General features: G+C 41.9%; 1 protein-coding gene across 1 annotated transcript; it reads right to left on the reverse strand.

Moving 5' to 3' along the window:
* Nucleotides 1-940: 940 nt before the first annotated feature.
* Nucleotides 941-24,596, reverse strand: ITIH4 (inter-alpha-trypsin inhibitor heavy chain family member 4). The gene is made up of 22 exons (XM_014953478.1): nt 24,472-24,596; nt 22,170-22,330; nt 21,619-21,723; nt 20,765-20,927; nt 20,551-20,661; nt 20,338-20,466; nt 18,870-18,986; nt 18,123-18,291; nt 17,071-17,187; nt 15,362-15,543; nt 14,786-14,968; nt 14,122-14,261; nt 13,335-13,489; nt 12,791-12,823; nt 11,286-11,318; nt 10,623-10,676; nt 10,257-10,295; nt 9,658-9,771; nt 8,819-8,993; nt 7,190-7,344; nt 3,360-3,462; nt 941-1,271 (listed from the first exon to the last, which is right to left on the reverse strand). The coding sequence occupies exons 1-22, from the start codon at nt 24,544-24,546 to the stop codon at nt 1,196-1,198; spliced, it is 2,589 nt and encodes an 862-aa protein (XP_014808964.1). The 5' UTR covers nt 24,547-24,596; the 3' UTR covers nt 941-1,195.
* Between the last annotated feature and the right edge of the window lie 1,285 nt (nt 24,597-25,881).

Raw genomic sequence — 25,881 nt, forward strand, 5'->3', positions numbered from 1 at the left:
AGGCCTCTAATTACATAGTTTGCTTAATCTTACCAACTTTGGCAAGAGATCCCTTCTCTTTTAGTACATTGCTTTAAAATAATACAGATTTTACAGTTATATATTACTGGCAGGCTAGAACGCAGCTTTTGTTAAACCTTTTACAAAGCTGGCATAAATGTGGGTTCAAAGATACACAGGAACTGGAATTCTAAAACACAAAATAATTTTGGAATTAAAATTTATGAAAAAAAACCTGAGGACTAAAACTACAAAGGCAGACGTTTGTGTGTGTATGATTCCTCTGAAATGCTACCTCCGTGCACCACACGCTGTTTTGAGCTCTTCATTATTTGCAAAACATCTTCCAGTGTTTGCAGAACATTGTATGAAACGGTGCCAAAAGCAGCTGCTGAATTTCAGGGCTGAAACGCTGTTTTTTGCAACAAGCCAGGGGTCTGTTTCGCAACCAGTCCCTGAAAACAAACAAACAAACAGAAGACTGCATTTGGAAGCTCCTTTAGTTAAGAAAATTCCTGCGTTTCCTCCACGAAGAGATTCAGCCTTGCTCTCTTGTGGGTTTTCACATTTTTTGGGGTGGTTTTAAAATTTTCAGCCTCTCCATTTGCGAAGCCTTTGAAACAATGTCAACTTCAGTCCCATTGGGATTTTTGGAGTTGAGATGTTCAAGACCAGCTGGCTTTCATTTTCTAACAATTTCATGTTCATTATTTATAGTCCATTATTTGACACCGAATTAATTTGATATACTAATGTTGCTTTCAACTTCATACTCCTTTTACAAAAGACGTAGTCCCAGAACACTGTCATTGGTAACTGGGTAAAGAGGGCATATTTTAGAAATCTGTTACTGTTGGCATGACAGATTTGTTGGATGGGGTGATGCCACTACTTAGTTTTATTTGGAGACCTAAGTCTGTGTCCGTACCACACTGTGAGCTGATGATGTCAATTTTATTTAGTTCATCCATATAAATCTTCAACAACATAACCAGACTATTATAAAGCATTTTAAAAGAACAAACAAGCAAGCATGTTCTCATCTTGAAAGTATAATTTTTTGAGGTAAAATATTTATGCCATTTATCTATAGTAACAGGTAAGGCTTTAACTGTGGTTTCCTTCATGAGAGAAAGTATCAAAAATACTTGGAGGAGCATCATTTGCACAGTTTTCTTTCCCAGAATTCTCTTTTCTAGGCAGTTACATCTACTGACCAGCAGGGAACAGGATCACTGGCTGACTCAAGCCTGTAATCTTTCTTGTATTGCCTGAAACAAAATTAAAAAAAGAAAAAATTGTGATAAAATAACTGAAGGGCAGCCCCCAAACTGACCTTGTGTTTGCAGATGGTACCAGGAGTCAGAGGGAACGAGCATGGGCAGAGCTGGCAGCTCTCTGCTCCCAGAGCTGCTGATGGACAGGCACAGGGACAGTGAGCAGAACAGCATCTCTTCTGCATCACAGAAAATTGCTAAAAGCAATTGAAGCATAGAATTATTTTTTTTCCTCACAATAAATCTGGCTGAGGAAACCTCTGCCCATGTAAATGAGGCAGCAGAGCCTTACTTTATTTGGCATTCTTTATGCAAACCATAGCCCCAGGGTATGATTCCCCACCCTCACCCCCCCATGAGGTAGGAGCCTTGGGCCCTGTAGTATCCCTTAACAAGTAACAAATTCAGGCTGTTAGGAAGAAATTCAAGTACAAATTCCTATTGTTTAAACCAAAGAGGCGTATTCTTACAGACCAACACTCCCTTAGTTTCCTTTCATTTTGATCTCAGGATTTGCTGATAAAACACATCTCAAAGCAGGAACATCACCCACCCTTGCCCCATATTTGTTACCTGGTAACTTTGTGCTCAGATCCAGACACCCTTAGGAGTCTTCCGTCAGCTCTCTGATTGACGTCAGAATTATTCTCAAATTGTGCTTCTGAGTAAAATTGACCTAAGCAACAGACACACAAATTATTTAAAAATACAAACCATCTCAGAATTGCTGTTCATTTAGCCCAAATGGGAGCCATGACACCAGGAAGGCAGCTGTCTCAGAAAACAAACAAACAAACAGAAGACTGCATTTGGAAGCTCCTTTAGTTAAGAAAATTCCTGCGTTTCCTCCACGAAGAGATTCAGCCTTGCTCTCTTGTGGGTTTTCACATTTTTTGGGGTGGTTTTAAAATTTTCAGCCTCTCCATTTGCGAAGCCTTTGAAACAATGTCAACTTCAGTCCCATTGGGATTTTTGGAGTTGAGATGTTCAAGACCAGCTGGCTTTCATTTTCTAACAATTTCATGTTCATTATTTATAGTCCATTATTTGACACCGAATTAATTTGCTGCATAAATTATGTCATTCCACAGCATTGTTGAGGTTAAGCCCAGCTATTGTTTTAATCTTATTTTAACGCTTTGTAAACTCACAATAGCCTATTTCAGTTTGTACCACTGGTGAGGGAAAAAGCACGATGTTACGTTTCAAGGGTAAGACCTACCCCCTTCACAGAGCTCTGCAGTAAAAGTTGATGTTAGATGTCTGAAAAGAATAAATTAAATGTACATTTTCTCTAGAAACCGCCTGAATTTCAGCATTCCTGCTGCCTTGCCTGCCCACTGCTTTTCACGAGAGCTCATCAGGACCCAGGGAAGTAAAATCTGAATAAAGACTCATGATGTGGCTCAGCAAAAAGCCCCACGTTCTCATTGCAGGAGCTTAATTACAAGATCATCCTTCTTTGCTGCATACATCTGTAATGATACCTACCCAGAACTCCACTGACTTTGTCAGAAAACCGGTCGGTGTTCAAGAAATACAGCCCAAGGAAATCATCTGGAAACTTCACAAAGGAAATTTTTACTGTGACTGTGTCAGACAATGATGCTGTAACGCTCCTTTCCTTCTCAACTGAGACTCTCAGCCTGGGAAGTAAATTATGACATTATTTCCAAGAAGAATATGAAGAAAAAACATGCATTTAACTAGCTGACATTAATTTATTAAAATAATTTAATTTTTGCCTTTTGTCTCTTTGCATTTTTCATGATCTGTTTGTGGTTATTTTTAAACTAGAAAATATTAAGTAGCATGTCTTTTCTCTCTATGCTGCACAACTTATCTTTCCAGTATCAGGTTACACACAAATACACCAACAGCAAAGAACTTTTTGCTGATGAAGATACCTTATTATCCATAATGACAAGAAGTGCTTGGAAGGAAAAAAAAAAAAACAACTTTTTCAACAATTCAATGAGAAAAAAGGTATCCCTTAGTTTCCTTTCATTTTGATCTCAGGATTTGCTGATAAAACACATCTCAAAGCAGGAACATCACCCACCCTTGCCCCATATTTGTTACCTGGTAACTTTGTGCTCAGATCCAGACACCCTTAGGAGTCTTCCGTCAGCTCTCTGATTGACGTCAGAATTATTCTCAAATTGTGCTTCTGAGTAAAATTGACCTAAGCAACAGACACACAAATTATTTAAAAATACAAACCATCTCAGAATTGCTGTTCATTTAGCCCAAATGGGAGCCATGACACCAGGAAGGCAGCTGTCTCAGAAAACAAACAAACAAACAGAAGACTGCATTTGGAAGCTCCTTTAGTTAAGAAAATTCCTGCGTTTCCTCCACGAAGAGATTCAGCCTTGCTCTCTTGTGGGTTTTCACATTTTTTGGGGTGGTTTTAAAATTTTCAGCCTCTCCATTTGCGAAGCCTTTGAAACAATGTCAACTTCAGTCCCATTGGGATTTTTGGAGTTGAGATGTTCAAGACCAGCTGGCTTTCATTTTCTAACAATTTCATGTTCATTATTTATAGTCCATTATTTGACACCGAATTAATTTGCTGCATAAATTATGTCATTCCACAGCATTGTTGAGGTTAAGCCCAGCTATTGTTTTAATCTTATTTTAATGCTTTGTAAACTCACAATAGCCTATTTCAGTTTGTACCACTGGTGAGGGAAAAAGCACGATGTTACGTTTCAAGGGTAAGACCTACCCCCTTCACAGAGCTCTGCAGTAAAAGTTGATGTTAGATGTCTGAAAAGAATAAATTAAATGTACATTTTCTCTAGAAACCGCCTGAATTTCAGCATTCCTGCTGCCTTGCCTGCCCACTGCTTTTCACGAGAGCTCATCAGGACCCAGGGAAGTAAAATCTGAATAAAGACTCATGATGTGGCTCAGCAAAAAGCCCCACGTTCTCATTGCAGGAGCTTAATTACAAGATCATCCTTCTTTGCTGCATACATCTGTAATGATACCTACCCAGAACTCCACTGACTTTGTCAGAAAACCGGTCGGTGTTCAAGAAATACAGCCCAAGGAAATCATCTGGAAACTTCACAAAGGAAATTTTTACTGTGACTGTGTCAGACAATGATGCTGTAACGCTCCTTTCCTTCTCAACTGAGACTCTCAGCCTGGGAAGTAAATTATGACATTATTTCCAAGAAGAATATGAAGAAAAAACATGCATTTAACTAGCTGACATTAATTTATTAAAATAATTTAATTTTTGCCTTTTGTCTCTTTGCATTTTTCATGATCTGTTTGTGGTTATTTTTAAACTAGAAAATATTAAGTAGCATGTCTTTTCTCTCTATGCTGCACAACTTATCTTTCCAGTATCAGGTTACACACAAATACACCAACAGCAAAGAACTTTTTGCTGATGAAGATACCTTATTATCCATAATGACAAGAAGTGCTTGGATACTTTGTGCTCAGATCCAGACACCCTTAGGAGTCTTCCATCAGCTCTCTGATTGACGTCAGAATTTTTCTCAAATTGTGCTTCTGAGTAAAATTGACCTAAGCAACAGACACACAAATTATTTAAAAATACAAATCATCTCAGAATTGCTGTTCATTTAGCCCAAATAGGAGCCATGACACCAGGAAGGCAGCTGTCTCAGAAAACAAACAAACAAACAAACAGAAGACCGCATTTGGAAGCTCCTTTAGTTAAGAAAATTCCTGCGTTTCCTCCACAAAGAGATTCAGCCTTGCTCTCTTGTGGGTTTTCACATTTTTTGGGGTGGTTTTAAAATTTTCAGCCTCTCCATTTGCGAAGCCTTTGAAACAATGTCAACTTCAGTCCCATTGGGATTTTTGGAGTTGAGATGTTCAAGACCAGCTGGCTTTCATTTTCTAACAATTTCATGTTCATTATTTATAGTCCATTATTTGACACTGAATTAATTTACCGCATAAATTATGTCATTCCACAGCATTGTTGAGGTTAAGCCCAGCTATTGTTTTAATCTTATTTTAATGCTTTGTAAACTCACAATAGCCTATTTCAGTTTGTACCACCAGTGAGGGGAAAAGCATGATGTTACGTTTCAAGGGTAAGACCTCCTGCCTTCACAGAGCAGGGTCTGAACTGCTCTGCAGTAAAAGTTGATGTTAGATGTCTGAAAAGAATAAATTAAATGTACATTTTCTCTAGAAACCGCCTGAATTTCAGCATTCCTGCTGCCTTGCCTGCCCACTGCTTTTCACGAGAGCTCATCAGGACCCAGGGAAGTAAAATCTGAATAAAGGCTCATGATGTGGCTCAGCAAAAAGTCCCACATTCTCATTGCAGGAGCTTAATTACAAGATCATCCTTCTTTGCTGCACACATCTGTAATGATACCTACCCAGAACTCCACTGACTTTGTCAGAAAACCGGTCGGTGTTCAAGAAATACAGCCCAAGGAAATCATCTGGAAACTTCACAAAGGAAATTTTTACTGTGACTGTGTCAGACAATGATGCTGTAACGCTCCTTTCCTTCTCAACTGAGACTCTCAGCCTGGGAAGCAAATTATTACATTATTTCCAAGAAGAATATGAAGAAAAAACATGCATTTAACTAACTGACATTAATTTATTAAAATAATTTAATTTTTGCCTTTTGTCTCTTTGCATTTTTCATGATCTGTTTGTGGTTATTTTTAAACTAGAAAATATTAAGTAGCATGTCTTTTCTCTCTATGCTGCACAACTTATCTTTCCAGTATCAGGTTACACACAAATACACCAACAGCAAAGAACTTTTTGCTGATGAAGATACCTTATTATCCATAATGACAAGAAGTGCTTGGAAGGAAAAAAAAAAAAACAACTTTTTCAACAATTCAATGAGAAAAAAGGTAACCTAGATAAAATAACTCAATCTATTTTATGAACAAGTCAAATACTTTTTTTTTTAATATATATTTCACAAGATTTTTCAGACCCTGTCTTTCTTCTAACCCAGTTAGTTTTATTCTGACCCCAGGTGGGCTTGCAGACCACAAACATCCACTGTCCTTTTCCTCCCTTGCAGATGGGGTCAGACAGACCCACACACGCTGCACAAAGTGCTGCGGTTGCAGGGGCTCAGGTGTGGGTTTGCAGGAGGAGGATCACTCTGCTCAGCAGACAAAAACTTATAGAGGGGCATAAATCCAGCATGTTCTTGGCTCCGCTTTGGATTACAAAAATAATTGAAAGCAGTTGTTTTAGGACTTCTGTTATTGTCTAGAACTGCCTAGAAGGGAGGGGGTGCTATGTGTCCTGACCGCCCCAGACCAACAAATCCTCCCAGAGGTTTATTCCAGCAACACAAAAAAAGCTGCTGGAACCAGCTACATCCAGCTCTTTCTTGTGGTAGTGAAGGATCCTGCTCTAATTAGTCCAACAAATGAAGTCTACATCTAAAGCACCCTTTCTCCAACAGCAGGCATTTAGTTACAGACAGCTATTCAAACACTTTATGCCTTCCCATAAAAAGTGTCAGCTGCCCAGATGTGAGTTATGGCTGAAACTGAGGAGAAACAAAACTCCAGCCTCTGTGGAGCCAACCGATGTATAAAAGAGCAGTGAGGGGAAAAGCATGATGTTACGTTTCAAGGGTAAGACCTCCTGCCTTCACAGAGCAGGGTCTGAACTGCTCTGCAGTAAAAGTTGATGTTAGATGTCTGAAAAGAATAAATTAAATGTACATTTTCTCTAGAAACCGCCTGAATTTCAGCATTCCTGCTGCCTTGCCTGCCCACTGCTTTTCACGAGAGCTCATCAGGACCCAGGGAAGTAAAATCTGAATAAAGACTCATGATGTGGCTCAGCAAAAAGCCCCACGTTCTCATTGCAGGAGCTTAATTACAAGATCATCCTTCTTTGCTGCATACATCTGTAATGATACCTACCCAGAACTCCACTGACTTTGTCAGAAAACCGGTCGGTGTTCAAGAAATACAGCCCAAGGAAATCATCTGGAAACTTCACAAAGGAAATTTTTACTGTGACTGTGTCAGACAATGATGCTGTAACGCTCCTTTCCTTCTCAACTGAGACTCTCAGCCTGGGAAGTAAATTATGACATTATTTCCAAGAAGAATATGAAGAAAAAACATGCATTTAACTAGCTGACATTAATTTATTAAAATAATTTAATTTTTGCCTTTTGTCTCTTTGCATTTTTCATGATCTGTTTGTGGTTATTTTTAAACTAGAAAATATTAAGTAGCATGTCTTTTCTCTCTATGCTGCACAACTTATCTTTCCAGTATCAGGTTACACACAAATACACCAACAGCAAAGAACTTTTTGCTGATGAAAATACCTTATGATCCATAATGACAAGAAGTGCTTGGAAGGAAAAAAAAAAAAACAACTTTTTCAACAATTCAATGAGAAAAAAGGTAGACTAGATAAAATAATTCAATCTATTTTATGAACAAGTCAAATACTTTTTTTTTTAATATATACTTCACAAGATTTTCAGACCCTGTCTTTCTTCTAACCCAGTTAGTTTTATTCTGACCCCAGGTGGGCTTGCAGACCACAAGCATCCACTGTCCTTTTCCTCCCTTGCAGATGGGGTCAGACAGACCCACACACGCTGCACAAAGTGCTGCGGTTGCAGGGGCTCAGGTGTGGGTTTGCAGGAGGAGGATCACTCTGCTCAGCAGACAAAAACTTATAGAGGGGCATAAATCCAGCATGTTCTTGGCTCCGCTTTGGATTACAAAAATAATTGAAAGCAGTTGTTTTAGGACTTCTGTTATTGTCTAGAACTGCCTAGAAGGGAGGGGGTGCTATGTGTCCTGACCGCCCCAGACCAACAAATCCTCCCAGAGGTTTATTCCAGCAACACAAAAAAAGCTGCTGGAACCAGCTACATCCAGCTCTTTCTTGTGGTAGTGAAGGATCCTGCTCTAATTAGTCCAACAAATGAAGTCTACATTTAAAGCACCCTTTCTCCAACAGCAGGCATTTAGTTACAGACAGCTATTCAAACACTTTATGCCTTCCCATAAAAAGTGTCAGCTGCCCAGATGTGAGTTATGGCTGAAACTGAGGAGAAACAAAACTCCAGCCTCTGTGGAGCCAACCGATGTATAAAAGAGACAGTAAATGTCAGAGCCATCACTTCGCAGCGCTCGCTCTGCGGCTGCAGGAACACAAAGTGCCTGGTGGCAGCCAGCACGGCAGTGGCACGGGGGCTGCTCTGCACTGCAGGGGGTCCTTTGCTTTGGAAGATAAATGTTCTGCCTCTGACGTCCAGGCAGAGAGGAGGCTGGTGGTGCAGTTGTTCGGATTCTCTTACACAGGCAGGGAGAACTAAAATCAAACCTTTTTTTTTATTTTTTTCCCCTCTCTGTATTGGAAATGGGGAATTGTGAAAGTACCCTGCCTCTGTTCACGTTGAGTTACTCACCGGATAAGGACTTTTGGAAGCACTTACTTGAAGACAACGTGAAAGTGGGAGCCTGGATGAAAAAAGATCTGACACATTTTTCAAGTCTGGGAAAGGAGAGGGTGATGTTTCTTACCCCTGGACGGTGGAGGTGGCTGACTCTGCCCACGGCAGCCGAGTGCTCTCGTTATTGTGCCTTAGGACAACCTCATCCGTGGAGACGCGGATTTGCGCAGGGGGATTCACGTAGGTAATTTCAAACTGCACAAAGTGATTTATTCCATCTCCAAGTTTTCCCGTCACAGTGAGTCCTTTAATAACATCGACACAAATTTGTCAAGTGACCGTGCTTTTAAGGTGTGAGTGATCTTAATAAAACTGCTTCAGTTTTGTTGCTGAAACAACTTTGCAGTCTCAAATCTAGTTTTGGGAGGCACAGTACCCCGGATTCCAGCTCCAGGTGCCCCAAGGCTGCAGTGGGGCCACCAGAAGTCTGTTTATCCCCATGCTGCCACCTCCTCTCACAGAGGTGGCTCTGCTCCACAATCAGAGCAGCTGACAACTGGTGCCTGGGGCCATGGCTGCTTTGAGCACAGGACCACAGAAAAACTGCAGCACGTTTGGAGCGTGCCTCTTTCCAGCAGCACGCAGGGATCATGGGGTTTAAGGTCTCCGCACCCTCAGAAGCCCCCCAAGAGCTGGGCAGGGGTAAAGCCTAAAGGCCATGCATGTGACATCAGGAGGTGACCCACGACCAGACGTGCCCTCAGCTGTCGGACAGGGAAAGTTAATATCACCTAATAGAAAGGAAAAATTAACCACAGCCTCTCGGGTCACTGCAAGGCAGCAGGTGTGACAGGACCCTGAAGGGGGCCATAACCCAAAAGGGGGTTATTCCTAAAGACATCAACTGCTCTCATAGACCAAAGCGACTCCCCTTGTCAGGAGTAATCAGGGGTAATGTGGCTCACTCACCTTGCTCCACATCTGACAGCAGGTGGACAGAGGGCTGTGCTTTTCCATCAATATTTAAACAGATTATTTCATTTTGTTTGGGTAATTGCAAGAGAAGCTGTGGATATTCATTGGCTGAAAATTCAGAAGAACAATGTTAGCAGGCAAAGAAAAATCTAGCCCATGCTCTTTGGATAGGCACAGCAAAATTACTTCATTTATATCTAAAATATTAGTTACAGATTTTATAGGACAGACCAATTAAAATCAACACAGTAATAATTATTGAAAAGCACACCCAGACAAAGCATCTTGATATAAATAAACCCAACAAATTAACCAAACTTAGAGTTTGTTAAGGATAATAAGCCCTTAAAAAAGCTGAGGTTGAAGATCTGTTGTGCTACACTTCTGTTGGCAGTTATATCATCAAGCCAGAGAGGATTTCTCATGGGATATGGTGATAATTTTCATTTATGTGGAAAGAACCAGCCAAGGTTTGCAAGAAGGGGTAAAGGGTTTTCATAGAGTTGATGCAGTCAGAAAAAACATTATTGTATACAAAACTGTACATTAGTTATACTAATTATTAAAATGGGACTACTATATGTATTACTTACCAAGAGGCTGCGCTCTTGTTTTGTCTCTTAGCCTGTCAACTGAAATACTTAAAATTAGTAAGAAGAGTTTAATGAAACATTTTCTCTAAGTTGGCTAATTAACTGGGAAGAATACTGTTGCAGAAGCCTTTTTTAGCAGAGCTCTTCACTGACTTCTACAGAGACCTTTGCTTGAAGCAAGATGTCCCTCTGTGGGAAAGAAGCACAATGTCCAGTGCCTATTTCTCTTGGGATCAACCTGCCACCGGAGCATCATGCTCAGCTGGAACTGCAGGAGGGTCCAGAGCTGTGTTTTCAATGCCTGCTACACAGCACTGAACCCAGCACACCCACCCCAGCTCCTCCCACACACCACCGAATAACTACCTGCTGACAACAGCTTCATGTTGCTGATAGAGTGGCTCTCAGCTCGCCATCGACCTGAAATAAAAGGTTTTTCCAATGTTTCGTTGGATTGGGGTCATGCCTTGCATCTCCCTCCCCACCCCATAAAACAGGGAATCCCCCCCACCCGTTGCTTGCTGACTTTTTTGGAAGGCACATGTGTGGATCTTGTGGAGGCAGCAGCCAGCACCTTCTCTGCTCGGCGCTATGGGAGCTCATGGTGATGCCGAGCTCTGTCCCTGCAGCGCCCCGGGATTTCCTCCTTGCAGGACAGGCACTGTCATTGTGCAGACGGCTGTTTCCCACGTTGGCTTCACACAGCAAACCCCAGGACTGCTAGATTATTTTTTTTTTTACACCCCTTTCCTTCAGCTTACTAATATATACTTTCTTGGATCTTTCACATTTATTTTCAGGAGGTGCAATAATCTTTTATTTCTGAACAGGGACCAAGATTGTTTTCATAAGTTTATAGTTCATTATAAAAGAATCTGTGGACTGAAATACATATAATAAAAACTAAATTCTCTATCAATTGGGCATCCACAATCAAAATGGATTTATTAAAGTAATGTTGCTATGAACCTACTTATGAAATGAACTTTATAAAATGATTCTGAATAAAAATAACAGAGGAGCACTTACTAAGAGGTAGTCCACTCCTCAGTCTATAAGAATCTGGAGAAAGAAAAGAGAGTATTAGTACTTCATTCATGTTTGTATTATATACCTTACAGGAGTGTTTCAAACATCAAATCTGTAATTCTCAGCTGCACCTGTCTTCCTTCTCCAAAGTAAACTACCTGCAGTAATCAAGTCCACAGAACACGAGCACCGATACCAGGAAAATGGGAAAATCTTTCCAGCCAAAGGGTGGAAGTGGACAAAACCTACTAAGAACTTTGTGAGGAAGAGATTTGCAAAAAGGGATCCAATTGCCTACTAGAAGCCTGGTGCCTCACCCCCCTGGTGCAGGGGATGGGGAGGTGGGGAGTGGTGGTGCCGGTGCAGCAGAGTTGCCTGTCCCCAGTGCGAGGGCAGGTGCTTCTGGTGGAAGGGGGCACAGGATGCTCTGCAAAGGGACTGGCTCCATGCAGAGCTACAGCACCAGCACAGGCTCACAACATGGTCCCTCCACAGCACTGCAGCCCCAGGCAAGAGATGTTACTGGCAGTTAAAAATCAGATGAGCCCAACATAAGAAACTGCAACACCCAAAAAGAGCACATCAAAACCTCCTTTGGTCCCCATAACTCAGCATCATGTTTGCCCCTTCTCCTCCCCTGCCACTCCAGCCGTGCTGGTTTGTCACGACGGAGAACAACAGTGCTCAGTGATGCTCAGGAAGGCACCAACCCCAGATCCAGTGGGGACACCCCTGTGCCTTCAAGCAGCTGTGCCTGCCCGACCATCACACCAACGTAGGGCTTGGCACCTACTACAGAAACAGGTTGTGCTGCAGAGGTGGCCCCAAACTCTTCTCTTGCAGCAAAAAGGAGCTTTGAGGGAAGGACAGCACAAGCCCTGTGTGCCCTCTGAGCTGGGTGTGCTTCTGCTCAGCGAGTTTTTGGCTATTAACCTCCCCAGCACCAACTTGGAACCTTCAGAGAATGGGGCAGCATTATAATTCCCTCAATGCATTTCTGTGAAAGAAGTAGAGCAAAATGAGGCCTCTTCACCTATAAAAGCATCACTATTATGATGTATTATCATAGCTGAGATTATCAGACTAATAATGCTGGAAGTTTAAAATTAATATTCAAACAGATCTATTATTTCCAGGAAGAGAGAAAAAAATACTTATACCATCCTCTGAAGTCACTCCAAAATATCTTGATTTAAACTTTTGGACAGATGCTTCACACATGGTAGGAAGAAGCAGAAATCACCATTAGCACCTTTCACTTGAAGAACTACTTTTCCTCACAGGTAAAGACAATTTTGACCTTTGAGACGTGGAATGGAAGAATGGCAGATTTTCTCTTTGCCCATGTTATCCACCCAAACCCTGCACAGACCTTGGCAGTTATTGCTTATGTTTTGCTTCACATATTTTTCCAAATCTCAGATAATTCCCCTCTATAGAATAACCACAATTTTCATTAGAGACTATTATGGAAGTATGCTACTGGAAACGAAGAAAACATTTACCTCCTGCTGGAAAACCGCTGGGCTTCTCATTATCTAACAGAAGGAAGAGGGACAGATTAACATCATGCAGTCAACAGTGAGTGATTTTACCTATGTCCACACTAGAACACTGGGACAAGTGGTGGTGGGCTTCAGGTGATGGGCTTTTTTGTGTTAAAGGATAGGCGGAGAGAGCATATGCAACACTCCCAGCAATGGCTTGCTTTCCTTCCCTACATTCATTTTTCCACTTTAATGCTACAGAGGAAAGTGTAGAATCCCACTGGAGTGGCAGGAATGCTGAGTAACAACTGTTAAATTACTTTTAGTTAATATTCAAATAAATTATTATCCCTTTCTATAGTAGTGCCCATTTCACCACTTCAGCTTTAAAAAAACACGCCTGTATGTTTCTTTTTGAAAGGAAGCTAATCCCTGAATTCCTGCCTCCGATGTGGCATATCACTGTGTCATATCACCATAAAATGAACCTAGACTGGAGCTCAGCAACAACTCATCAATAACAACACCATATTTCATGGGGGCTGTTCAATGCCCCATTTACCAGCTTCAGTGGGTTTGTTGGCCAGCTCCGTTTGCTCCTGCCCAGCAGGTTTGGTGACCACCATGGACGTGAGGGGTGTAACGAAGCTGTACTGCAGAGACAGCTCTAAGGCTTGTGCCTCCAGGGTTTTCTGGTCCTCTTCTTGTGCTGAAATACTAAAGTCTGTGTTAATGATGAAGAAGTAACACATAGAGACTATTAACAGGTGATCTTCAGATTCTTCTTCATATTAGCTGTGTCTTAGATAATTTTTGCTACTGAAGGGCGAGTAGTCTTATTGGGATAACTCAGCTGTTCACATGCTTGCAATTATGGAGATGACTAATTGTTTGCAACACTGGAGCCTACATATTGTTCAAATACATAAAAATAACAGATACATGAACTATGAAGTGTCCTATGGGCACACTTATTTTTCTCTTCACTATTACCATTTACTTATCTACAGACAAATACAGAAATATACACAGAGAATGTGTACAACAGATCAACACAATCCATGCAATTGAAATCTATTTCATAGTCATTTGATGAGGAATGTTTTATATCATGTTGTCACGTGTATATACCTGTATCTACACATTTAAAGATGCACCGCTATCACAAACTGAAAGGCAACTCGTGTTCCTCACACAGTAATGTAGTATTCTTCCAGTATACTATGTTTTTAATACTACCTGCAGAAATCTTTCTGGTTTTTTATGTTTTCTGGTCATTTAATTTGTGAATAAGGAATTTGTGTTTTAAGAAGTTACAAATTTGTAATGGAAACACTAAAATAGCTTACGATTTTTCCAGAAGCTGTTGAATGGTTAAGTAAGCCCACAGTCTCTCTATGAAATTTCCAAAGATGTAACTGTGATTTTTAAACACTTGCTCCTTTTCTTTGATGTTTGCTTCTTCTTTAAGAGTCAAATCACTAGAATGCTGAAGTGGGAGAAAATTGGCCATCAAAAGAACAGTTCCAGACTTCTTTTACAGTCACATTAATAGACTTAAAAGACCATCTTTCGCTACCAAAGTGCCCTTTTCGTCCTTCAATTTTGTCCTTTCCCCTTAGAAAATACAACTCTAAACTACCAAAAAGCTTGTATTTTGGATACATATTTCTGGACTCAAAACAATGTTTAAAAAAAAGGAGGTAATGAAATTGTTCTAGTTCAACATTTTTGAGATGAATAATTCAGATTTCCTTCTTCATTCTAAAAATACAAACCAGTTTCCTAAAAATGCTTGAAAGACCAAAATATTACGGTTTTGAAATGATTAAAATTGCTGTTTGCTTATCTGTGGATATTTTTCTAGGCTTTTCTTTTGTAGCAAATTCAGGAGGGGAAAGTTGTTTGATTCCCAAATAGAGATGTGTACATCGCACACAAAAGACTTCTTGAAGTCCCCTATTGCACCATAAAAGTCAGAAGGGAGATATGTTTAGTAAACTAAACACTTACTGACTGAGCTTTAATTTCTACTGGCAAGAGATCGAGTTCATTGCTAATTTTCCCAGATACTATAATTTCAGATCCTTCAAAAAATAGCTTGAAATTGTTCTTGGTTAATCCCTCAACAGCATTTTCTGGATACTGCATTTCAATTTGCATTAATATTGGGGTAGCCACCTCTTGATAAAAGCCCTAGAGAAAAGTAGAGAGAGAGAAATCACTCAAACAATTGCAAAGCAATAATGCTGAACGTCTAAAACCCCTTAAAAGAAGGGAGCAAAGCTTTTTCTTCAGCTGTGTAAGACTGCTGCAAACTAGAAAAAGAAATGTTTCTTCCCAAGGTTCAGCACACCTTCTCCAGCCAGGTTTGTCCAAATACAACTTATTTGAGGAGAACTTCAACTTTGAATCATGGTCAGGGTACAAACCCTCAGACACCCCCCAAATTGCCTTCCTCCCTCCCCCAAATTAATAGGTAAACTCAAAACCAATTCTCCATCTCAGAAAATCTGTGGTTTTGCTGCTAAGATTATACATAAAGTGTAGCTGACAGGTGGCTTTTCTGGCATATTCTGTACTCCTGACCTGGAGCTGCAAGGCTGCATCAGCATTTTCATATATACGACGTGCTATTCCCCCATTGCTTAGGGCCATTTTCTCCAGGAACCTGTAACTGACATCAAACCCAAAGCCAAGGCAAAAAAGAGCGTATTTCCCATTGACTGCCTTCTGAATGTTTTCTTGAATTACTTCCACATTAGTCTCACCTACAATAGAAAGAAAAACACACCCTTGTTTGTTTGGTTTTTTTAAAGTACAAAAAGACAGCGGCGAGTTTAATGGAAAATTCTGCTTAAAATCTTTTAAAAATAATTCAGAATAAAATATTAAAAATATATGGGACAGAATTCCATTAATTGAGTTGGAGATGAAAGCACCACTACGTTTGGAGTGCCAGAACCTGATTCTCCACCTTAATGACTTTTACTGTCTTCTACTCGTGCTGCCATGGCTAAGTGCAAAATATTTTACAAGATTACAGGGGCCAGATGAGGTTTGCAGGACAGAAGGGACACACACTACAAGCTAACAGTGCAAGGGACAGAAACACTTGATCAAACATTGGAAAGACAAGTACCATCCAGAAAAATTATAGGCACAAATTTAGAGAAAAATCGATTAGTTAATGGTGTAATTCAGACAAACTGCAAATTAACTCAGCTATGCTTCTGTCCCAGTCTCTTTTTGTGACAAAGGGGAAAGATTTTCACACCCTCATCCCATTTGAAGAGCTGCTGATGGCCCTGTACGGAGAGTGTCTCTATCAGCATTTCCAGGCAGGAACTGACACTGCCTGTAGCAGCATCATGGGAGCAGCTCAGATTTTTCCCTTTCAGCCTGCTTTGCCAAGTTAGGCAATGTATGCAATAATGCGGCATGTATTCACCTGGCACTCCATCCTCACCTGATTTCTAGCCAACTTGGGGATGTGCAGTGCGCTCGAGGATATTTGAGACTCACTGTGGCTGTGCTGAGCAGGCAGCACCGTGAGCTGCATTTTATTAAAAAACCCCCAACAAATAAACCAACCCCACAGCAAAACAGATCACACAATCTGAACGGCAGACCGATCTTATTAGAGGGCTTAGAGCTGAATTATATTGCTGGCCTTGGAGAGACGCTGGTGCCACGCAAAACCTCAACAAATGCTTGCTCAGAACAAGTGATTTTTGTGCCATTGCATTGGGAGTTACTGTTTATTTAACCCAATATTTCTATCTCAACCCTCTGATTTGTGCTATCACACCTGATCACTAATTAAGAATTAGACGCAGCAAAGAATAGAAAACAAGAGGAACCTTGAAAATACCTCAAGTTGGGGGCAAAGAGGGTGAAGAAATATAAGCAATATCTCTCAAATGGGACCATACAAAATATATGCAAAATGTCCATGCTTCTGCTCTAAGTATTTCACTTTCATGTTTCAGCTGGGCCTCGTGTATCTCCAACAATTCCCTTGATTTTATAAACTGGGAAGCCAACGGTATTTAGGAAAACAGTTCCTAGCTGAAGGGCATGTTGTCACGGGCAGGCAAGCTCTGCCATTGCTTCTCACAGCCCTTGCCAGAGCCCTTTCATAATCATCCTGTCTCCGACACAGATCCAGCAACAGCCCAGCCTGCTTATACCAAAGCTCTTTCTGAAACACAGACTGTGTCTATGAGCATCTGGGATGCAAGTGTAAAAGATAAAACAATCAAGGAGAGAGAGGACTGAGGCCAGTATTTACTCACCAGAAGTGGGCTGGCCGTCTGTCAGCAAAATAATCATGGAGACACTCCGTTCTGGCAGGCTCTCGGCTTTATCCAGCACGCTCACGGCAGCCAGCAGGGCACGATTGATATCTGTGCCTATAATGAGAAAGCAGGCATCACTCACCTAGAAAGGGTAATCATCTGTAGAAATGGGTGCACTTCATCTGCAGAGGCCCTGCAGAGTTGTTTAAAGTTTTCTGCAGGAAGTAATCCTTCAGAGAAACGAGGATTTAGAGGTTTAGCCCACTGGGCTTAATTACGGTGTATTATATTGCAATGGCAATGCTGGAGTATTCTTTTGGGAGCATTTTCCACACATATGTCATGGGAAATACAAACATGTCTAGAGCCATTAAAAAGTGCTTAAATAAACACACTGTCATCTGTTAACCTATATTTAAGAAGTATCTCCTAGCATTATTTGAGAAGTCAAAGAAAAGAGGGGGGCACCTGGGATAAGAAAGCCTATGTTAACACTAACAGCGTAACATTAATGGGAGATGTAGCCTTTTAGATGTGCTCAAAACTAAATAATAAAACAAAGTGCACAGAGTGATGGCAGCAACTGAAATGCTTCATGCCTATTTTCATTATTTTGTTTCTGTAATATGGCTTACAGGGGAGTATAACTTTGGACAAATTTTATTTTATAAGGTGATATTAAAAAAATGAGCAAATTTCCATCAAACGTTGAGTGAATTGTCACTTTTCTGTAGGAAAAAAAGAATGTATTATTGGGAAATCTTCCAGCCATCTCTGTTATAAAAGTCTGAAACAAAACTTTGTGGCTTGTGTGGTTCATAGATGAGATGTAACCATCTCTCTATATCCATATCAAAACATAGTCACCAATCTGTCCACTCCCATAACCAGCCTTTCTATGCCACTCATATAAGCATTAAAACTTACTTACTTTACAAGCACCAATGGCAGTTCTGTCGCAGTATACGACTAATAATTTTTTTTTTCTAAGCAATATATTATATTGGGTGCTACTTTGTGGTTACAAGCGTTTAAGTGGTGCCTCGTACCTCCACTAGCAGAAAGAGTTTGCACAAATCCTGCAGCACTCGCCACGTTCTTCGCAGTGGCTTGCAGCAAAGAGCTCTTCCACTCAACTACTTTCCTGTTAAAGGTGATAAAGCTGAAATGATCTTCTGGGCGGAGGTCTTGCAAAATCTTCAACAGGGCATCCCTTGTCTGTTCCAAGGAGAAAACAATCACTTTGAGTATTTCTACTTCTCTTGACAGAACTGGGATTGGAATTGCAGTGTAATGAAAAGGCTTCTCTACAGCACTATTCAAGGTGCAGCCCAAATGCCCTTATTTAGTCCTAATGGTATTTTTCAGGTTGAGACCATAAGAAATGGCCTATTCACTCAACTTACAGACTCAAACCCACACCTATGAGGGCTGTAGCGGGCCTGTCTGCTTCTCTAGCAAACCTACATACACAGTCATCAACAGAAGCAAAACAGACAAATTAATTCTTTAATTGTCATTGAAGAAAAAAGATCAGAAGCAAAATATTCTGCAAAGACAGAAATGTGTTTTCTGCCTTAATGTTTGATACCCTCAAGAACAGCCATATCAGAAAAGTGTTGCTCTTTGATAGCTTAAATCTCTGCATATGTATTTTCAAGAGTATCTATGTGACTGCAAACGTTGCTGTGTGCAAAACCAGCATGTGTTTTGGGGGTGAAATTCACAGTCACTTCCTTGAAAGGCTGGTGTGTGTGACTGGTGCAAGCAGAGGCCAGTACTCTGAGGTGAGTTACCTGTTCAATTTTTCTGCCTGCCATGGAGCCACTTCGATCTATAACGAAGATAACATTTTTGGGAAACACTGGCATTTCATGGGGTGCAAAGTAATGCACAAAATACCCATTGACAATCTGAAATACAGAATGAAATAATGTATAAAATTACATCTAAATAAGTAAAGGTTGCATCTTAACATCCTGGCACAGCAAGAAGGGAGGCAGCACGCTCAGCATTCTGTTCTTCTAGATAAGCCCAAATCAAATAACTATTAAAATATATTCCTAGCTGGAAGCGAGACTATCTGTAGAGAGCAAATTATACACCTCAGTGCCATATGTATGATACATTTGTATTATCACTGTATATTACATTTCCTCTTTGTTATCACCCATAAGCATATCTTTGCCCATTGACTGTGACTGCCATCATATAGCACATCCATATATATACTTCATTAGTGATATGGTACGGAAATCAATGTACTTTATTCCCTAGGATACGCATTAGTTCATAAATATTTTTAAGTTCCTGCTCTGTTTAGTTATGCCTCAGTTGTCACAAGAGAGAAAAGATACCCAAGCAGTCATTTTAATAGTTATATAAATCACATTCCTCTAAACTTCATTTACAAGAAACCACAAATACACAGAATAACAGAATGGCAGGGCTTGGAAGGGACCTCTGGAGATCATCTAGTCCAACCCCCCTGGCTAAAGCAGGCTGTACAGGATGGCGTCCAGGCAAGTTTGGAATATCTCCAGGAGAGGAGATATTCCTGGTGAGGAGACTCCACCACCTCTCTGGGCAGCCTGTTCCAGTGCTCTGTCACCCTCAAAGTAAAGCAGTTTTTCCTGATGTTCAGATGGAACTTCCAGTTTGTGCCTGTTGCCCCTTGCCCTGTTGCTGGGCTCCACTGAAAAGAGTCTGGATCCATCCCCTTGACACCCCCCCATTTAGATATTTATAAGCGTTGATGAAATCCCCTCTTGTTCTTCTCTTCTTCAGGCTAAACAGCCTCAGGTCTCAGCCTTTCCTCATAAGAAAGATGCTCCAGTCCCCTGACCATATTTGTAGCCCTCCGCTGGACTCTTTCCAGTAGTTCCTTGTCTTTCTTGAACTAGGGAGCCCAGAAATGGACACAGTAGGGCAGAGTAGAGGGGAGGATGACACCTTACATCAGCCAAAATAATAACAAAAAAGAATGTATATAGAGACATCTATATAGTAGCAATATAGATTTGGTATTGAAACAAATGTGGAAAGACTAATTGGATTTCTTTTTTTCATGGATGACCCATTCTTGTACCGTGTCTGGTATCTCTGGGGATCTACTGAACATCGCCATCAGCTCCTGCTGATCCTGGATTAATGGAAATAAGCTTTTCCTGTCACTCTTGGTGTTTCAAAGTAAATGTTCCTGTTTCGCTCATTGCACTTCACATTCAAATCTATGATCTGAAAGCATTTTTTTTTCTTTTTTACCTGTATATCACCTGCAGTGGCACCTCTCTTAACATCATAACGCACTACAAAATCACCGTTGAGGAGGGTTTCATCAAGTTCAGGATTTATCTTCTGTTGATCTATAGTTGGCTTAAATAAAATATGAGCCTGCAGAGCAATCAAAAGAAAAGATTAAAAGCAACATAACTTAAAGCTGCCACTGGCAGTGACATCTGGCAGCTGCTGCTTTACCTTGGTTTCGTTCTGCACTTTCGTGAGCGCTTCAGTTAACTCATTTGTCATGAACGTGCTGTCTGTCTCCAAGAAGCGTATGCCTTGGGGCTCAAAGATGTGCACATCAATCTGACAGCGGAGAAGAAGTCAGCATCAGCATCTCACAGGGAACGTGGCCATGGCCGAAAAACACCATGCTGCTTCCTGCCCAGCCCTGGCTGGGGCAGCTCACCTGGAAGTGCTTAACAAGCTGCTTCGGTCGGACCTTGATCAGCAGCTCGAACTTCCCCAGCTGCCGCTTCAACAGCTCCTCGTAAGTCAGCTCAAAAGTGACTTTGCTGGCGGCCGCAACGCTGACGGACACGTGAAACTGCTCCAGTTTTCTGCCTGTTATTCTGGGAAGGGGGAGAGCAGAGATTTACATCCCACGGGGCAGGATGGTTTGTGGTAGCCAAAGTTTATCACCTGTGCTAAATAATGGTCAAGGGGTTGCATGGAATAAATGAAGAAAGAGTAGCAGTAAATCTTATCTATTGTTTTTTTTAAATTACAGGTGGTATTATATAAATCACATATATTACATTAGTGTGCCATGCATGCTGCATGTGCAAGCTGAGAAATGGAGCAGATATCTCTGCATGCTAAGACTGGGATCAAACAGAACTGAGACTGAATACATGGAAAGCACAGATTAAATATAGCCCCAAAACATGATGTCTGTCCAAGTGCCACGGTCCTCCATGCTTGTGGGGAAGCAAGGGGAGCAGACTCAATAACTGAACACTATTCTAGCCCAGCAAAATGCTCCCACATGAACAGCAAGTCCCAGGGCAACACTAAGTGGTGACGCCTCCCAATGAAGCCCATTGCAACACCAGATATAAAACGTATATATATATATGTGTGTGTGTATATATATATACACACACACACACACCCCATCCCTCCCAACAAGAACTCAAGGCTGCTTTTCACATTTACCCCTGCTGAGAGGGTTTCACCTCCTCCCTGGGTTTAACCCACCCCCAGCCAAATGAGAAGCCAAGGAAGAAGACTGGAGCAGCCTGACTCAGGACAGCAACGTACTTTACAAGGCCGGCGCTCTGCCCGCGTGAGACTGCAGCATCATATTCCTCTTGAGCAGAAGCTTTCTCCTTTATTATTCCTGGATATACTTTACCATCAATGGACCTGTTTGGTTGTAATAAATATTAATTACTGTTAGAGAAGGAAAGCCCTGGGGAAAGAAACAAGAGGAATGCTGTAGTTTGTGGCCCTTGGGGCATGAGCAGGGGAGTCTGCCTGACTCCTACATCCCTCCCCATCCAGGAAGATGCCAGGTGCCACCACCACAACACAGTCCTCCTCCTTGCAGGGTCTCAAGGTTGCTGGAGGAGAAACACCACCACCGGGCACATTTGCCATCCAGCCTCTGCAGCAGCCAGCCTTGCGCTCGCCCTGGGCACCTTCTTTCTATTTGGCCGCCTAGTACTTTGCCCCACAGAGCATCTTGTGCAGGACCCTCCAAAGCTCATCTCTTTGTGCTGTTTGCTCAGCACCTCCTGAGAAGAAAGATGAACCCTCCCCTCAGTCCCCAGAGCTGCCTCCTTCATGCTACAGGTCAGGACTGGTCCTACATGGAGAAGTTGGTGATGAAGGCCGTCTTGGGCAACTCCACTTCAAAGGTCGCCTCTCTGGACTCATTAGCTCGGTTGACAATTTTGCTTGTGATGACGGTGTGAGCAAATCGCGATGTGACCTTGCAGTCCACGTGGAGGCTGTAGATTTTAATAGCATCCTGGAAAGAAAAATGAACAGGCTGAAACAGAAACACTCAGCTTTTGCTCCTGAGCAGGCCTTACCTGGGTGATGTTATTGGAAAAGTCTGGTGAAGGAATGAACTGGTCTGGCCGGAACTGGGAAGCGGGAATTGTTCATGACCAGACTGGCCATCTGCTTATTCACATCTCCACAGCTGCAGCCACAGCCCCACACAAAATTTGCAGCTCCATCTGTGTGTTGTTGTTCCACAGAAGACTTCTGTCAAGCTTTTTTCTGTGGTCTTCTCTCCTTGGGATACTTTGAAGCAGGTTCTGTGTCACCCCAATACATGGCTTAAGATTAACCCCAGAAAAAACAGGTGCCTGTTTAAGCACTCCACCCATGGCAAGAGACTCGCTCGCTTTTGGCAGGACTATTTATTTGCTCTCCCAGCTGTTGACTTTGCCATACATTTTCCAGCTCAGTGCCTTGTGTCACACACAACGTTTAGCAGGTTTGGAGCCTCATGTGGGCCTCCAACCCCTGGGTGGTTGCACAAGCAGGGATGCCCTTTGAGCTCTTGTGTTTCTCCTGGTCTGGTGCTTCCAAGGCCTTCAACATTGGAGGGAGAAGGGCACCATCCTGGAGCTGCCCAGGAACACCCCAGAGGGTGGCTGGTCTGGGAACTGTCTGGAACATTTGCCTCTCCTTTTGCATTTGGGATGTCTGTTTTTAAGGCTCTACCTGTGTTCTAGTGATGCTAAGAAGGGTTGATGTGGACATCACCAGCCTCACAATAGTCCAATAGTTTATTAAAATAAAAAAGCTCAGCATCAGAGCAGGTCACTGCACTTCTATTTTTACTTTTCCAGCCTCACAAATCTTTTGCATGGCTAATTGATCTTCTGTTATTTTGGTAATTCATCTCCTGTAGTTTACTCACCAATTAAGAGCATCCACTGGCCTCTTCTTAATTCTGGCACTGGCCAAAATTCAAAAGTTTAATCAAGCTAAACATGGCCATTCAATACAAAGCTGTGACCACAACTTTGTGTGCAGGCATTAGGGCAGGAAATGCCACAGCCAATGCCATGGAGTAACTGATGGCTGCTTCTTTTTTCATTGTATGTTGCCATCTCCTGATGCCTACTGACAATCCAGGACAATGGGATAAAACCCCAAAAATATTAATCAAGAGAACAACTTCTTGATCCTGGCAGTTTGGGTACCCCTGGCTCCCTGCTGCCCATGCCCAGCTGAAGCCCTCCCTGCCCAGGCTGGGGCTGTCTCTCCCAGGGGTGTCTCTTCCCAAAGGCTCTCCGAATAACCCCAAGCACCTCCACTCATGTTTGCTGCCCTGCCATGCTCAAACCTGCCTGTGGCATGTTCGGAGGGGTACAGCACAGTGAGGGGCATTGCTGTGCCCTCCACGGAGGAGGCAGGAGAGGACCAGACCCCGGTGTGTACCCAAAAGCATCGGGGAGTGACTTGTGGCCACACCCCAAGGCACCGCAGACCCATACACCACATCCATGGATTCTTCCAGAGCCCTCAGCTGCCCCTGCAGCAGCCACGAGACCTGTCCCTGCCACAGAAACCTGCCTGCGTTTCAGCTGCATTTTACACTTTTCTGAATGGGCATGATGGAAATAAAAACCTTCCAACACAAACAAGGCTTCCTCCTTTTCTCTAATGCTGATATTTTTAAAATGCGACCAGTCACACACACCCGGAGATGATACAAAACACAGTTTGCTCCTCCCCACAGTACAAAGAACTGTCTACTCCCCTCTTTTCCGTGCCATATAAATTATTAAATGCCTGTCAGAAAGCTCCTGGCACTGCATTGGCACTCTGTCAAGATCCAAACCTCATCCGGTGGCTGAGGGAGACACACTGATCCCTCAAATTTGATATTTTACATCGTTGGGGAAAAGTGTGCTCAGACTCATCTGCAAATGCTCTCCTGCCACATTTATACTGTAACAGCCCAAACCACCAACCAAAAAGGCCTTAAAAGGACCCAAAGTTCTGAAATCACAACACAGTACACCCGAGGCTCCACAAATGGTGATTACCAGAGAAGTTACCTGCGTTACCCGACAGGCTACCGCGATACTACCAGATCACCAAATAAATAAACAAGATATTGTTAAAAAAAAATAATAGAGCAAATACCTTTTGAGCAATAGTTTCTGCTAATACTATGAGTGGGGAAAAGACCATCAATGCGAACAACATTCTCTCCTCCATTTCGGAAACACCAGATTTTCACATGAAACGTCACAGTTTCTCTTGATCGGTTAATGAGTAACTTTTACTTAGGGATATTATGTAGACTTTGAAGAGACCCAGAAACTTAATATTTACATGTTAAACATAAGTAAAACTTGGGACTCAGTTCACATTTATTTTTCCAACAGGTCTATGCTGTTAAACATTAGAATTTTAATGCTTCATAGTGCATAAAGTTAAGAAATCCTCATGTTTCCTTTTTAAACTTAAATTTCCTGTAGCACATGGGCAGATGAACTGGTACAAGAATGCTGCATTTCTGGATGCATGCACCTCTACCATATCCAACTAATAATTTGAAAGAGCACATCCTTAATGTTATCTCAAGCACTTCAGAGATTCGGAGATTGCCAAGACATGCAACATTCACATGAAATTTTATGGCTGGTGACCTCTTCAAACCTTGTGCTTCCCTGCCCAGCTGGCCCATGAGAGTTATGGAGTATCCCTTTTGAAACATCCCTTCTTTCTTCCTCTGACAATCCATAATCCTTGTTTGTCAAATAACAGTCAGTTGTAGCTTGTCTTTAGCTAAACAATAAAAACAAAGTAATCAAACCTTGCCTGGACTCTCTAGGGAGAGATGCGCTAAGGCAGTGCCTGTATGTACACATATGAAAGTGTACAAAGAAAACACAAATCACCCAGAAATGAGGGCAACAGCAGCTGTGCACAGGAGCACATATGGCCTTGTCTGACCCTAACACAGCTGTGACATATCCAGCCAGGGATTCTGCAAAGCTGCCTTTAACCCATGGGCTCAGGGGGGCTATTTGCACAGAAGGTTAGTGCTGGGAGAGCTCTGCACCTGAATTTACCTGGAAAATGAGTGGGATGACTCTTTTCACCTACTATTTTATAATAGTCTTCATCCAAGAGGGACTTTGAGCAGTTCCTGTGAAGGTTTTGTTGGTCAAGGGTTGGCTTGTAGCCCTGGAAAAAGAAATTATCTTAAAAGTCCAATCCGGCAGCACCCAGTGCTTCTTACTCTGCGGAATGAACATGCTGTGAAATTACTTTGGATCACCTTGAAGGATCCAAATCCACCATCACAACAGGAGATACTTTTAAGTGCAAAAATGACCTAAAAGCTGGGGCTTTGTTCAGACACTTCTTTGTCACTGTTTCTCATTATGAAAATGAGGAAAAAAAGGAAGAAAACACGTTTTTTATGATTGGACTTCTTATATTTGCAAGGATGAAGAAAAAGATGACAAAAAGTTACTCAGGCAGCTTTATATTTCTTGCTATCACCCTCAAGTATCTCTTGTCCTGCAGCAGCAACTAGTAACT

This window comes from Calidris pugnax, unplaced genomic scaffold, assembly GCF_001431845.1.
Source record: "Calidris pugnax isolate Ruff unplaced genomic scaffold, ASM143184v1 scaffold247, whole genome shotgun sequence".
NCBI classification, from domain to species: Eukaryota; Metazoa; Chordata; class Aves; order Charadriiformes; family Scolopacidae; genus Calidris; species Calidris pugnax.

Bases quoted from the DNA above. Each gene is read 5' to 3' on its own strand.
- ITIH4 (XM_014953478.1), bottom strand. From the start codon at position 24,546: ATGGAGGAGAGAATGTTGTTCGCATTGATGGTCTTTTCCCCACTCATA. The intron at 20,467-20,550 runs GTAAAGCAGCAG...ATTGCTCTGCAG, and splicing joins AAGTGCAGAACGAAACCAAG to GCTCATATTTTATTTAAGCC. The intron at 15,544-17,070 runs GTGAGTAAATAC...TTTCTATTGTAG, and splicing joins AGACGGCCAGCCCACTTCTG to GTGAGACTAATGTGGAAGTA.